The sequence below is a fragment of the Fusarium vanettenii genome (assembly GCF_000151355.1).
Source record: "Fusarium vanettenii 77-13-4 chromosome 7 genomic scaffold NECHAsca_94_chr7_5_0, whole genome shotgun sequence".
NCBI classification, from domain to species: domain Eukaryota; kingdom Fungi; phylum Ascomycota; class Sordariomycetes; order Hypocreales; family Nectriaceae; genus Fusarium; species Fusarium vanettenii.
Window position 1 is genome coordinate 19,887 of NW_003315795.1, and position 13,364 is coordinate 33,250.

The 13,364-nt window shown below is 48.3% G+C and overlaps 5 protein-coding genes across 5 annotated transcripts; 4 read left to right on the forward strand and 1 right to left on the reverse strand.

Annotated features, from left to right (window-relative positions):
- Positions 1 to 3,237: 3,237 nt before the first annotated feature.
- On the forward strand, positions 3,238 to 4,345 carry NECHADRAFT_94808 (uncharacterized protein; the record flags this gene model as incomplete). Its single annotated transcript, XM_003039527.1, has 6 exons — positions 3,238 to 3,264; positions 3,295 to 3,339; positions 3,386 to 3,543; positions 3,599 to 3,655; positions 3,705 to 4,059; positions 4,109 to 4,345. The coding sequence occupies 6 exons, from the start codon at positions 3,238 to 3,240 to the stop codon at positions 4,343 to 4,345; spliced, it is 879 nt and encodes a 292-aa protein (XP_003039573.1).
- Positions 4,346 to 5,499: 1,154 nt separating this feature from the next.
- On the reverse strand, positions 5,500 to 6,534 carry NECHADRAFT_82296 (uncharacterized protein; the record flags this gene model as incomplete). The annotated part of the gene is made up of 1 exon (XM_003039538.1): positions 5,500 to 6,534. One exon carries the CDS (start codon positions 6,532 to 6,534, stop codon positions 5,500 to 5,502), a length of 1,035 nt encoding a protein of 344 aa, XP_003039584.1.
- A 754-nt stretch (positions 6,535 to 7,288) lies between these two features.
- On the forward strand, positions 7,289 to 8,230 carry NECHADRAFT_94810 (uncharacterized protein; the record flags this gene model as incomplete). Its single annotated transcript, XM_003039528.1, has 2 exons — positions 7,289 to 7,427; positions 7,482 to 8,230. 2 exons carry the CDS (start codon positions 7,289 to 7,291, stop codon positions 8,228 to 8,230), a joined length of 888 nt encoding a protein of 295 aa, XP_003039574.1.
- A 563-nt stretch (positions 8,231 to 8,793) lies between these two features.
- Positions 8,794 to 9,774, forward strand: NECHADRAFT_94811 (uncharacterized protein; the record flags this gene model as incomplete). The annotated part of the gene is made up of 2 exons (XM_003039529.1): positions 8,794 to 9,049; positions 9,086 to 9,774. 2 exons carry the CDS (start codon positions 8,794 to 8,796, stop codon positions 9,772 to 9,774), a joined length of 945 nt encoding a protein of 314 aa, XP_003039575.1.
- A 687-nt stretch (positions 9,775 to 10,461) lies between these two features.
- On the forward strand, positions 10,462 to 13,261 carry NECHADRAFT_82299 (uncharacterized protein; the record flags this gene model as incomplete). The annotated part of the gene is made up of 4 exons (XM_003039530.1): positions 10,462 to 12,564; positions 12,734 to 12,749; positions 12,849 to 12,926; positions 13,215 to 13,261. The coding sequence occupies 4 exons, from the start codon at positions 10,462 to 10,464 to the stop codon at positions 13,259 to 13,261; spliced, it is 2,244 nt and encodes a 747-aa protein (XP_003039576.1).
- Positions 13,262 to 13,364: the final 103 nt, after the last annotated feature.

Below are 13,364 nucleotides of genomic sequence, written 5' to 3' on the forward strand. Positions count from 1 at the left end.
CGAGTAGTCTTTTAGCACGATTATTTAATGCCTAGTAAAGTTTATTATCCTTTTTAAACTAGAAAAATCGCTACTAATACCCCCTTTTCCCTTCTAGCATAGCAAAGGACCGCTTAAAGAACCATTTATTAGTTATATTAATGGAAATAGGCATATTCTATATATAAGTTATAAGCTTAGTAGTATCTTTAACCTAGAGAAGATCCTTCCTATTATTAATAATTTAGAATAGCCTAATATGCCTCTTATCCGACGATAATAATAGCTATATAGTAATCTCTCTAATATCTATAATATATATATAGGGCACTACTATACTTAGCTAAATTAACTTCTACTCTTCCTTAAGTAATCTCTATATTTAGAAAGAGTTCTCTATAAAGGTAATTCTAATATTAAGAAAAATAACTAAAAGAAGATTATCTTAAAGGATCTTTCTAGTAATAGGCGATTAAGTAGGTAAGTTAGTAAGGTAATAATCTATAAGCTACTAGGGAATATATTAAGTATTAAATTCAGGGAATATAGCGATTATATGAAGGATATAAATAATTATTTTGTTGGAGAAACAGAACACACCAACCACAGCCAAAACTTCTTGTGTGACTTTCTTCTGATGACTTTCGAAAAAGAGATTTCACGTACTTTCTCGTGAATTGAATACCATATGAAATAATAAGGGCAAATAATCAATTGATAGTAATGAAGATCTTCTCAAGAAAAGAGCCCTTAAGCTCCCCGTTCTTGATCCGATCCTTGAGGAAGATAATGATGAAGATGGTCAGGGCCGCAGCCTTGGTCCTTTTCTACGTACAGGAAATTGCCCAATGGCCCAAAACGGCCTAGCACGCCTTTCCCCCAACTCATTATCTTTCTACTCTCTTTTAGAGCCTTAACTAAATTAGATATAGCCGTCTACTTATCGATAGATCTAGGCGTAACTATAAAAATAGACTTAATATCCGCTAGAGCCTTATAGAGCGATGGCTTATTAAAAAAGTCAGCGATAACTACTTTTAACGATAGCTAGAACTTTTCGAGTTAGTATCTCTTAGATTTATTTAATGATATAAGGCGTAAGTAAATATTAGGGTAGTATTTTTGGAGGAATTTAATTACTTAGTAGCTGACTTTATTAGTAGCGCTGAATACTAGGACGCACTCTAGTACTTTCCCTAGATTTCTAGCCCTAGTATTTATATCGCTAAAGTAAGTAAAGAATGGTTTACCGGCTTAGGGTATTAGGTATATATAGAAGGGAAAAGTCGTGTTATTATAGATAGCGAAGAAAAATAGAGGAAGGCCGTCTTTTTTTACTTAGTAATTTTCTTATAGAGGATAGTGCGCTACTAAGAGGTAAGGTAGACCTAGACCGGCAAAGCATGGTAGCTAAGGAATTGCCGGCCCCTGAGCTGCGTTGGTTGGTGGACAACCGTGGTCAGTACTATCACGTTAATGTATGGGGATTGATACCCCGGTCGAAGCCGCGTTATCAAATACTCCTGCCTTTAATGGACAACAGTAGCGGAATAGCTAGACAGGCATTGCAGAAGAGAGGCAAGCAATAGTATCAATACCGACCCTCAAGTCCCAAGTTCCCAATGGTTTAAGTCGATACATTAGAATTTAGATTAGTGATAATGCTCGGTCTCACTAATGAGTTATATCTAAGGGATTTAGGGTAATATATAGTATAGTAGACGCGGTAAAAAGCGGTGCTTAAGGACGGGTAACTCTGAGACGGCCCGGTAAGCTGGTGTCTCCTCTGAAAGATATAGTATGGTGACCTATCTGCTATAGAAGCACCTTGCGATACCCACTATTAGATTTGATTGTTTTCCACACACATGCTTATCAATTCCAAGACCTAGCGATAAATTCGAACCTTACTGCTTTCACATTCACGAGCGATATCGGGTTATCTTGTAGGCTTTAACGGCAAAGATGTCTTGTTTACTTAGTGTTTACTATGAATCCAACAAGAAAGAACAGATGTCAAAAAAGAAAAGATGATCTCAAAGCTGCGCCGCTTGCTTACTTAGTTCGCAGGCTGGGCGAGCGTCTTGAAAGACGAGTACCCCAGACCACCATCGACGTGGAGGGCACCAAGGATAATCACATAGGGGCCGTGAAGATGTGTCTACCTCATCCCTCTACTTGCATCGGATGAGCATTGGAAGACCAGGACCGTCTCACCAAATATCAAAAAAAGTGTTTCGTCCCTTTGACATCTGCCAAGCTCAATACCAACAACTACATATTCCACAAGGACCGTTGAGAGGCTAATAGATAGCAGATATCTCTACGATATTCAGCATGGGCGAGCCGAGCCTAAATCCCTTGAGTCCTATACTCCGTAGGCGTATCACACAAATTGAATCCGCATTATCGATTGGACAGCGAAGCATCATGGTCTGTTAACTCAGCTTGCGCAGACCCCCGAGCGTGGGCTTCGTGCAAACTCAGCTCGAGGAATGGTAATGATATCAGGTTCCTCGATTTTTTGCCCCCAAGCAGCGGAGAGTCTATCGCTCAACTAAGCTACCCGGGCCCACACGTACGTTTCCGAGGGTGCCGGCCGCAAGACTGGACCTCGACCAACAAGTGGTGGAATATCAAGCTGCCAAATGCAGATCAGGTGGGATGGTTGGTCTTCCGTTGCGTTGCACTAACAAGGGTGCAACCAACGGCTCGTGCTCAACTCACGGGTCATATGTGGCTGGTTGTTCTGTCATATACCTTGTCAGCGGGCAAGGTTTCTAATGCGAGCATCTCTTTCGGGAACCTCATGGTGTGATGAGATGATGAAGTGAGGGGTTCGACCGCGCAATTGATAAAAACCTCAAGCAACCCGCCCAAGCTGCGCTTCTCTCACCGTCATCAGCGATCATGGGTGACCATCAGTCCCAAGAGCCCGTCGAGGAAGCACAGCCTCGTGCTACACAGGCCGAGACTCAGACTCCTGATCATCCTCTCGAAGTTGACGTGAGAACGACTAGAGGTTAAGCTGTGTGCAGTTACTGATGCTTACTGAAGGATGCTCCTCACGAGGAAGACTCGAGCTACGGCGACTCGTGAGTACAGGATAGCAGGCTGGAAAACCATTGCTTATTGATTCCAGTGAGGCCACTCGTAGCTACCTATCATCATCGAAGTCTAGCGTTTTCAACTACAGGTGAGTCAATGCTTTGCCATTTGCTTCTACCTCCATTTCGGTCTCACTGACGCAATCTAGATATGAAGCAAGTCAAGTCGCAGGAACCCGTCTAGGTCTTGGCGTTAACGAACCTGTAGAATGGACGCCGTTATCATGCATTCCGCGAGGGGGCGTACCTAGTGGTAATGCCATCAAACTCTAGAATCTTTCCGGTGCTGACATTGTAAGCCTAATGATGACGAAGAGCAAGATCGCATGGATCTAGCACATCACATTTATCGACTTCTCATCGGTGGAAAGCTCCATCTCGCACCGATCGGCGATAGCCCTCAGCGGGTTCTGGATCTTGGTACGGGAACAGGCATTTGGGCTATGGACTTTGCAGAGTAAGTAGAACTGGCCTGGCTATTAAAGGACTTCCCTTAAATCTGACATTTCCAGTGAATATCCCTCGGCAGATGTTCGAGGCACAGATCTGAGCCCTATTCAACCCCAATGGTCCGAGAAACCAGCCTAGAGATAGAAACGGTACTAACGCCGAGTATAGGACTCCTCCAAATTGCTCTTTTGAAGTTGATGACTTCGAAGCAGATTGGCTTTACCGCCATTCATTCGATTTTATTCATGGCCGCGAGCTCGAGGGATGTCTTTCCAACGACAAGAGGCTCTTTCAGCAAGCTTTCAAACACCTGAGCCCTGGAGGATACATCGAGCTACAAGCTGCGTACCCACCACTCAAATCAGACGACGACACAGGAGATAAGGCTACTGATTTTCATAAGTGGGTAAATACCATCTGCGACGCCTCTGCCAAATTTGGCAAACCCTTGACTTGTGCACCGGAGTGGAAGGCAAGGCTAGAAGAGGTCGGATTTGTCGACGTTCAACAAGAGATTCGCAAGGTTAGTCGCTCCTGAGTCTCAATGAAGATAGATGCACTGATAACGATAGGTTCCCATGGGTCCGTGGCCAAAGGATCCGAAACTCAAGGAAATCGGCAAGTTCCAGGCGGTTCAGGAAGCCCAGGTCATCGACTCGTACACTCCCGGGCTCTTCGGTCGGGTGCTGGGTTGGAGTGAGGAGGAGATCCAGGTCTTTATTGCGAAAGTCAAGCGTGACTTGAAGGATCCGACAATCCACTTGTACCAGCAGCTTTACTTTATCTGGGGAAGGAAGCCAGAAGTTTAGGCTCTGAGTTTGTCCGTCACTTGATGGGTTGGATTGCATTCTTTAGGGAGGCTACCTAGTCGTTTGGGTTAGCTATCAGATGTAATCAATCCTCCCTTAGCCTCTGGGGTTCTCTTGAAGGATGTTTCAGCAATAATAACTATAGATTGCAACAACCAAGAGATATACTAAGATGGAAGCTAGAGATGAAAAATCTATCTTTGATATCTCCTAGGAACAACATAGCTAGATATTTGTCGATGGCTGACCCTAGCAAGAAATCGCCAACTACAATAAATCCAGGATGCTTCCAGTCGAGGTTTGCAATCTGGGTAGAGTCCAGTGCATCAAGCTGTGCAGTCTCGTCCCGACGGTCTCTCTTGTGGTTGTCTGACGTCGCCCAGAACTGAAGAAAGTATAGTCGTAAATAGCAGTAGCACTAGGTTTTCATGTTGCCGTGTGTCTCTCCGTATGTTTATTGATCTTGTATCTGACAAGTAAATCATTGAAAAAGTTGAAAGAAATCTGTGCCAGCTGATTCCCGACTGCTGGGTAAGCTTGATTTTAGCTCTGGGGTAATTAGATCCTAGTCTTCACTATACCTCCCTTTCCGCTTCCGTCGTGCTTCCGCTTCCGCTGTAGCTAATAAGGAGGCTAAATTTGACAATCCTTGGACGGCGGGGATGGGGGAAAGTCCTGGGAAGCCTCCCAGTTGAGCTTGAAGCGTAAAATTTGATCTGGCTTAAGGCCGGGCCATCAATAGGAAGGCCTTGGGTGTAAACTAACGGTTAGTCTCCATCGTGAACAACGTAAGGAGTTTCCTGTGTGTTTTTAGGTTGTTAGAAGACTTTGCGGGAGAATCCAATGGCGTAGTTGAATGCTGCTTCATTTGGCTGCGTTTTTTAATTGGCCTTCCAGGATTCGAAATAGTTGTCTTGGTGGAATTGCTTTCTGAAAGGTTTAATTAATGGATGGAAATTCACCAGCGTCACGATTGTGGGCTTTAATGTCAAGATAAAACATCAAGTTTATCTATAATATTGTGTGGACGGCGTCTCCGAGAGACACCTTCGATGAAAAGAAGAATATGCTATAATGAGAAAGAGCCTAGAAGGAATAAGGCTTATCTACAAGAAAACAGCCGACTCTTTCCAAGCTCACCTTGTACTGCTATTTCACAAGTTGTCCTCAAAGAAGCGGGTAAGTCTATTGAAGGGGATAAGCTCCACTCGATCGTACAGATCGACATGGCCAGCACCAGGGACCCAGATCAGCTCCTTGGGCTCGGCAGCACGTCCGTAGGCATTTTCGCTAAACTCTCGCGAGTGAGCCTGGTCGCCGCTGATAAAGAGCAGAGGACGGGGCGAGATGGTTTCGATGTCGTTGAATGGGTAGAAGTTAAAGAATTTGACTTGGCTCGAGAGTGTTGGGTGAGTCGTGGTGTTGGGCAGAGCACCGGGTGGTGTGACCTCACCGCGCGTGGTGCGGTAGAAGTCGTAGAACTCTTGCTGAATAGGGTCGACAGCGTCCTCGCGCCTGTCTACAGTGCCTCCAGTCAACTCGGTCTCTGCGCCCTCAGACTCATTCCAGCGCTGGGCTGCGGCGGCGACGATTATTTCCTTGCGCTGGACTAGGGTCTGTGACTTTCGGATGCCGTTGCGAGAGGCTGCACCCATGTCGTACATGCTAACAGTAGCGATTGCTTTGAAACGGGAGTCGATCTTTGCGGCGCTGATGATGAAAGAACCGCTGCCGCAGATACCAACACCACCGATGCGCTCACGGTCGACAAAGTCCTGGAGGCCGAGGTAGTCGACAGCGGCGCTGAATGCCTCCGAATAGTATTCGACCGAGACGGCGTTACGAGGCTCGCCATCGCTGCCGCCCCAATGGGGGAGGTCAATGGAGACGGTGATGAAACCCTGTTCAGCGAGCTTGGTGGCATAGAGGTTGGCGCTCTGCTCTTTGACGGCGCCCATGGGGTGGCCGACGACGATGGCGGCGGTCTCGGTGCTACGGCTTAGGTTGCGTGGGTAGAAGATGTTGGCCGAGACGGTGGTATGGTACTGGGTCGGGAACGTGATGGGCTGGATTTGGACGTCTGGGCTGCGGTAGAAGTTGTCGGCCCCAAACGATAGATTCTGAGCCGTGGCGGCCATGGCATTGACGAGCGCCATGACGCCAACTGCGGCAGGGCGGCGTCCAAACATCTTGGTGGTGCTGCGCAGTCGTTGGTTGCGTCGGTTGAACACGAGGAGCTTATTGGGTTGTTGGAGCCGATACTGTGAACCTGGTGAGATGCCGATGTCTGGGTGGCATGTAAGTGTTTTAATAGCTGCTGGAGTTCTACTCATCTATGTTATTGCGAATAGGAGATATGATATATAGGCCCGAGGCCGCGCGTCATTCCATACTTTGGACATGAAGTCGTCGTCATGCCAACATACATGGTGATGAACGGTTGACCCGAAACTGGGTCGCTCCGTGATCATCAAGGCAGGAGAGGCAACACTCCAGCAAGGGCTCCCAGTCCGGAGGTCATTGAAGTGTTGATGAATTAACTCTCAGTGATTGACTCGAATCGGTCCGAGATAACTCCGCGGCGTGTGGCAGTGTTATGCAAGCTGCTGATAGCAAGCACTTCAAGTCAAGACTGCTTGGTCTGGATGAGGCTTTGACCCGAAGTGCCCTTATGATTGGTTCATCTCCCTCGCATCTTGGCCGGTCCATCCATGTCCTATGCTCCACGTAGTTCTGACGCTAATGCAGCCTGCTGATATGTATCCACTATCCGACGGGCTCCCAAAGCTTAACCTTCATCAGCCAAGGTCTCACGTGGCATGTGGTGATGTCAACACAAGAACATCGGCCTCCAACCAGTCAATCTCACCCTTTTTCATATGCACACGGTCGTTCTCCCGGTCACATCAATCAAATTGTCCACGGCGAATACAGGCTCCAGCTATGGAAACTCCACTCGGCATCATCCTTCAGCGCATGCCCCAGCAATTACTGGCCCAAACCCCTGCAGAGGACTGGACTGGTGTCACGAGTACGGCTGAGCGGAGGAAGCGGCAAAACCGGCTTAACAAAAGATCACAATGTCAGTTCCTCCCTCCATCGTGTCTAGCTTATTACTTTCTAAGATTTGAAGTAGACCAGAAAGCTCGGCTTCAGGGCCAGCAGAACAGAGCCGCATCCAGAGTGGTGATGGAACCTGGGTTACTCGATTCAGGTGTACTAACATCGTCAACCGAAACGGCACCCCAGACGTCAACATATGTTGTTCTGGACGCTCTTCTACATGCCTGTGAAATATTTGAGAGCGCCGAAATCCGAGAGAGGATTTTTGCACTCGCGCACGATGCCTACCTGCACCATATAATGAACACGCCCCGTGTCTCTCAACTCCCATTTCTCATCACATTGAACATCAACATCGCCATGGCCAAGAACGCTGTTCAGATGGGTTTCAAGCCTGAAATCTTGTGTCTCGAGGAGATTATATCGCCGTTTAATCAGCTCGGGCCAACACAGTATGCGCCTACCTGCCCCCAAAATCTGGAACCTACCGCTGTACAGCATCAGATCATGCACCATCCTTGGCTTGATGTGTTTCCATTCCCAAGGTTCAGAGACAATGTCATACAGGCAGTCGCCGCGAATCTCATGGACGACGATGAACTGTGTGCTGACGTGGCCGAGATGAACTACGACGGCACGGCGAGGCCAAGCCTGATCGTTTGGGGGGAGCCTTGTGATCCCAGCGGCTGGGAAGCGTCCATTTCATTTCTTCACAAATGGGGCTGGTTACTTCAAGGCTGTCCGGAGGTATTGGAAGCGACAAACAGATGGCGAGAGTGTAGAGGAGAAAAACGCCTTTACTGGCATGATACTTGGATGTAAGGGGGAGGTGAGCCTACAGGGGGGTGCTGAGGATTCACATTGATTTGACACAAGCAAATAAAACTGCCAACATCACACCAAGATAGTCGATAGCGTAACATGCTGCATCCGCGGATGACACCATCTTGAAACTATGCTAGCTCCATCGAAGTAGATTCATACTTCCCACTTCATGCAAATGGCTGATAACAATGAGGGGCCACGGCTCTTAGACTGTGTGTAACAGTGTGTCCTCAACATTCCCAGTGTGTACAGGGGTGGTATGACTCTCACGGAGATCACACCCAGAAGTACAGTTTGCGCGTTTAATGGCGCGGAAGACGGCAAGGACGCCAGCCATAATCACCTGAATTCTGAGAACCGGGATCAATCGTGCAATGACTGCCAAGGTTGATGCAAGCTGCTGGTGGATAGGAACTTGAATTCTGCTTCAAAAACGAGTTTCGGTGGCAGAAAATCCACCAAAGCGATTGTCTCTAAACAAGTCCAACATTGCCCAGGCCTGAAGTTTATTCCGCGGCATTTCCTACGACCAACCTTTTATTCTTTCTTCCACCTACAGTATGACTTCAAAGTACGTCACCGCACACGAGAATCCGAACGGTCCTGGCGATGCACGCCCTACTGCCTCTCAAATCATTACCGACTATGACTTGGAAGGGAAACTGACCGGAAAGATTGTCCTCATTACTGGCTGCTCGTCAGGAGTAGGGGTTGAGACAGTACGTGCAATTCATTGTACTGGTGCAACAATTTATGCGACTGCTCGCGACGTCGACAAGGCCAAGGGGGCACTGCATGATTTGGTCGACAGTCCCCGTCTTCATTTCCTATAACTTGACTTGAGCTCCCTAGACTCGGTGCGTACTTGCGCAGAGAACTTCAAGTCCAAGAGCACACAGTCGGATATCCTTATCGAGAATGCTGGCGTCATGGCGACTCCGGAAGGCCGCACCGCGGATGGATTCGAGACACAGTTCGGCACCAATCATCTAGGGCATTTCCTCCTCTTCTACCTGCTCAAGGATACCTTACTTCGCTCATCGACACCCAATTTCAACTCCCGGGTTATAATTCTTTCATCCTGTGCCCACCAGGCTGGTTCCGTTCATTTCGGCAATCTCAATCTGGAGGGTGAATACGAGCCATGGAAGGCGTACGGCCAGAGCAAGACGGCCAACTTGTGGACGGCACGGGAAATCGAGAAACGATTTGGGGCCCATGGCCTGCACGCGTGGGCTGTCCACCCTGGCAGCATCCGCACTGAGCTGCAACGCCATGTTTCCGAGGAGGTCAAGCAGGTTTGGGCGGCTGATGCAGAACTGGCCAAGACTTGGAAGAGCATTGAACAGGGAGCTGCAACAACCGTCCTAGCGGCTGTTTCACCTGAACTTGAGGGTAAGGGTGGCTCGTATTTGGAGGATACCCAGGTAGCTAAGCTGCCAGGTACAGGCCGCGCAGGCTATGCCGATTGGGCTTACGATGAAGAGGGTCCGGGAAAATTATGGGAAAAGAGTATCAACATCTTGAAGCTGGAAGATTAGGATTTTCTTCCAAGCCAGCTTGGCATTTTGAGCCCTTGGTACATATCACAAAAGTTCCTCAGGTAGGAAAGGCATATTTGCTACTATTTCATTTATTTGGTAAAAGTACATATAGAAGGCTTACTGTAAGTAAGGTTATGCTCAGACAAAAAATCTGGCTCTTGAATTATTATGTCTCGTGAGCTCCAAGGGGTGCTCTGGTTCTACCCTAATGCAGTCTGTGTCCAAAACGTTGGACGAGCCGCTACTTGACTCAACGTCGGAACCATTGTTGCAGTATAACTGAGATCCGGAAACTGGGCTAAGTTGCAGAAAATAGGACTCTGTGAAAGATCTATTTCAGCATTATCCCCCTCCTATAGAGTTGGTGGCGAGCCATTCCATGCAGGGTAAGCTATGCCCAGGTTACTCATTTCGAAATAGTCTAGACACACAGCTCTCTAAACATTTCTGCCAACCAGACTACTGTAAGATGTGACAGCCGACAATCGCCTCACGAACGAAGACCTTGTGAGGGTATTAATCCCGAAATTCTTTCTAATCTTAGGGCAGGTGATCAGGCTGAGATTGTGGCGTTTGCTGGCCTGAGGATTCTTATCTAGTCATCCTACCCCTCATTTTTCAACCCAACCCCCAGCCAAACATCCTACTCGTATCACTTCCCCCTGTACGCACCTTTTACCAACCATGACGCAGGAGACTCTCGATCTTTTCCTTCTCAAGCCGCTTTGTATCACTTGCCAAAGGATCGACTTTTCACGACTTTGTAGGCAAGCCAGGTTAGAGCAGTATCGCCCTTCCTTGGGCACGGTCCAAGATGTACTAGCAAGATTTGAGTCTCGCCAATGCTTCCTTTGTACCCTCATCGCCAGAGCCATCATGCGACGGAGTGGAGGACGCGATCTACAGGGACTACAATGCTACATTGGCACGGATTGCTACGCGAAACTTCCCGGCCATCTAGGAGAGGTTATCAACTTCAACAAGCTCAGTGTGTGCGTGGTGAATCAGAGCACCTATTTCCCGAGGACCGTCCTGGTACTCCAGCCTTGCAGTGATCCAGTCCCTCATGCATCCAACACTCAAGACTTCACCCCGGAACCTACATATCCTATGCAGCCTTCTGGCCGGCTAATGACCCCGTACTATCAGCCACATCTGCTCCGTCAATGGATGTCCTGTTGCCGCGAGCGCCATGGGAATGCGTGCCACATGCCGGCATGGCGATCGACTGAGGACGACAAGTCCCCACAACTCAGGTTCGTCGATACCGAACAATTTTGTATCGTCGATGGTCCAGAAGATTGTCAGTATTCTGCACTGAGCTACGTATGGGGATCAACAGCCCACAACCGCTTGACAAACACACGGAGGACAGTGCAATGGCTACGCAGCCCTGGCTGTTTGTTGCTACACGATGTTGTCCCCAAGACCATCTTCGATGCCATCAAAGTGGCTCGATCCATTGGATTCAAATATCTCTGGATCGACTCTCTATGCATTATCCAGGACGACGACGATGACAAGCGACGCCAGCTTTCTTACATGGATTGTGTGTATGCCAATGCATATTGCACGATTGCTGCTGTCAGCGCCTTGCATGCGGACATGGGTATCGCTGGCGTGAGAGAATCTCTGATGCGGCATCCTCAACAAGCGATGGTCCCGGTTTCGTCGTCTCTACATCTGATTCGTAGCACACACCTTTACACTGGCACAGCATACGAGAAGTCAACATGGAAACGCCGTGCCTGGACCATGCAAGAATCACTCCTTTCCCGCCGGCTGATCATGTTCACCGATGACGAGGTTTTTTGGCGATGCCAAAAGGCGACCTGGTGCGAGAGCCTCGCGCTCGAGCTTTGCTCGGCACAGGGAATAGAGCCCAGAATCACCTCTTACCAGTCGTTCGGGTGCTACGACTTGATGGAGATAGGACCAAGCCAAGCGTTCAGGGCTGAGTACGCTTACAGGGTAATATCACAGTACGCAAAGCGCAGCATAACGAATCAGTCCGACTCCCTAAAAGCCATCCAGGGCTATCTTCACCGACTCTACATGAAGCACACACTTGCTCAAAGCAGCTGGGGTCATCTTCTTTTCCTCCGTTTTGAGGAGTCGCTGGCTTGGACGGGTGGTGACTGTGCTCGCCGCGTGGCAAAAGAATGCGTATATAACCGTGACGGATCGTCTCATCATGTGAGATTTCCAAGCTGGTCCTGGTTAGGTTGGGACTTTGAGCATGCCGGCTTGGGGAAGCTTTTCAACCTTCCAACTGCCACGGATATGGTTATGCCTGAGCTGGAGTTTTACAAACTCGACATTTACGGTAGAGTTCGGGCTCAAATGCCTCGAAATTTATTCGCTCCGTACGTCAAGCCGCTCGATACGAGTGCGCTCGATGAGGAGTTGGCCAGAGGCTGGAAACACTCCACATCAATCAACGAGGACGATTTTAGTTCCGTGGACTTTCATGATTCTGGACGCTTGCTCTTCTGGACAAGCTCAACCACCCTTCGACTGAACAAAGTGCTACAAGGACGCGATCTAGGTTATGGGTGGGAGATGACAGACCAACATGGAAGAAAGGTAGGAGGGATGTCGGAGTATGCACTCCCAAGCAGCACCAACGAAGGGGACCATTGTCTGATTGTTGTCTCTCGCGTTCATGAGGAGATGCGAGCGGAAAAGGTGCTACCTAAGTTACATGTCCTCGTCATCGAGTGGGATGATATAGAACAGAGGGTTGCGCACCGTATTGGAGCAGGGTCTGTAGACGAAGCTGCTTGGGTAAGAGCTACACCTGAATGGATCAAGGTGACATTAGCTTAATTTCCCCCAAAGCGAAGGAGTAAAGAAACAGTGTCTTTGTGTGCTAGTCCAAGGTAGCCACCCTTTAATTGACAGTCAACCGGGACTATCTCACATCCAGGGAAAAGCGTAACACTGGGTTCCATAGCAATTCCGCAACATTGGTATCCCATGCTTCCCCATTCAGCCGCTTATATAAGCCGGCCGGTCAAGAACAACACTCCGAAGGCCTCCACCTACCCCCTGAATGCTGAGCACGGTAGGTGTTGCTATCTCGAGCAGCAGGACGAAAGGGGCCATCCTTGTCGCGGCGTCCGGTCTTGGTGACTGTGACGTGGTTGGTGAGTTGGACTAGGCGAGCGTGCTTGAGTGGTTGTAACATGATGTCACATCCCTTCAGAAGCAAAATGAACTCGGCATGTTGGCCACTTCTAGAAAGGAAGGGGCGTTGATCTAGAGAATACATATGCAATTAGAACTATCTTTACGGAGAGCCCGACTTTCTAATGCCACATATTACATTGGATTATGTTAACAAGAGTAGTCTGACCTCACAGTTCGATCCGCTGCTAAAACTGGAGATATGTTAAGCATTTTATGAACATTTCGAACTTTTACTTTTTCCATAGGTGTCAAGTGTACTCTGATAAGATCATTGATGATGACTGGGGACTGAAAACTCAAGTGGTGTTTTTCAAGCCACGTAGTTTACAACCGACCCCTTTGACCCTGCCAGATAAGAGCAGTGAAAGATTGAAACTCTTGGACGTCTGGTTATA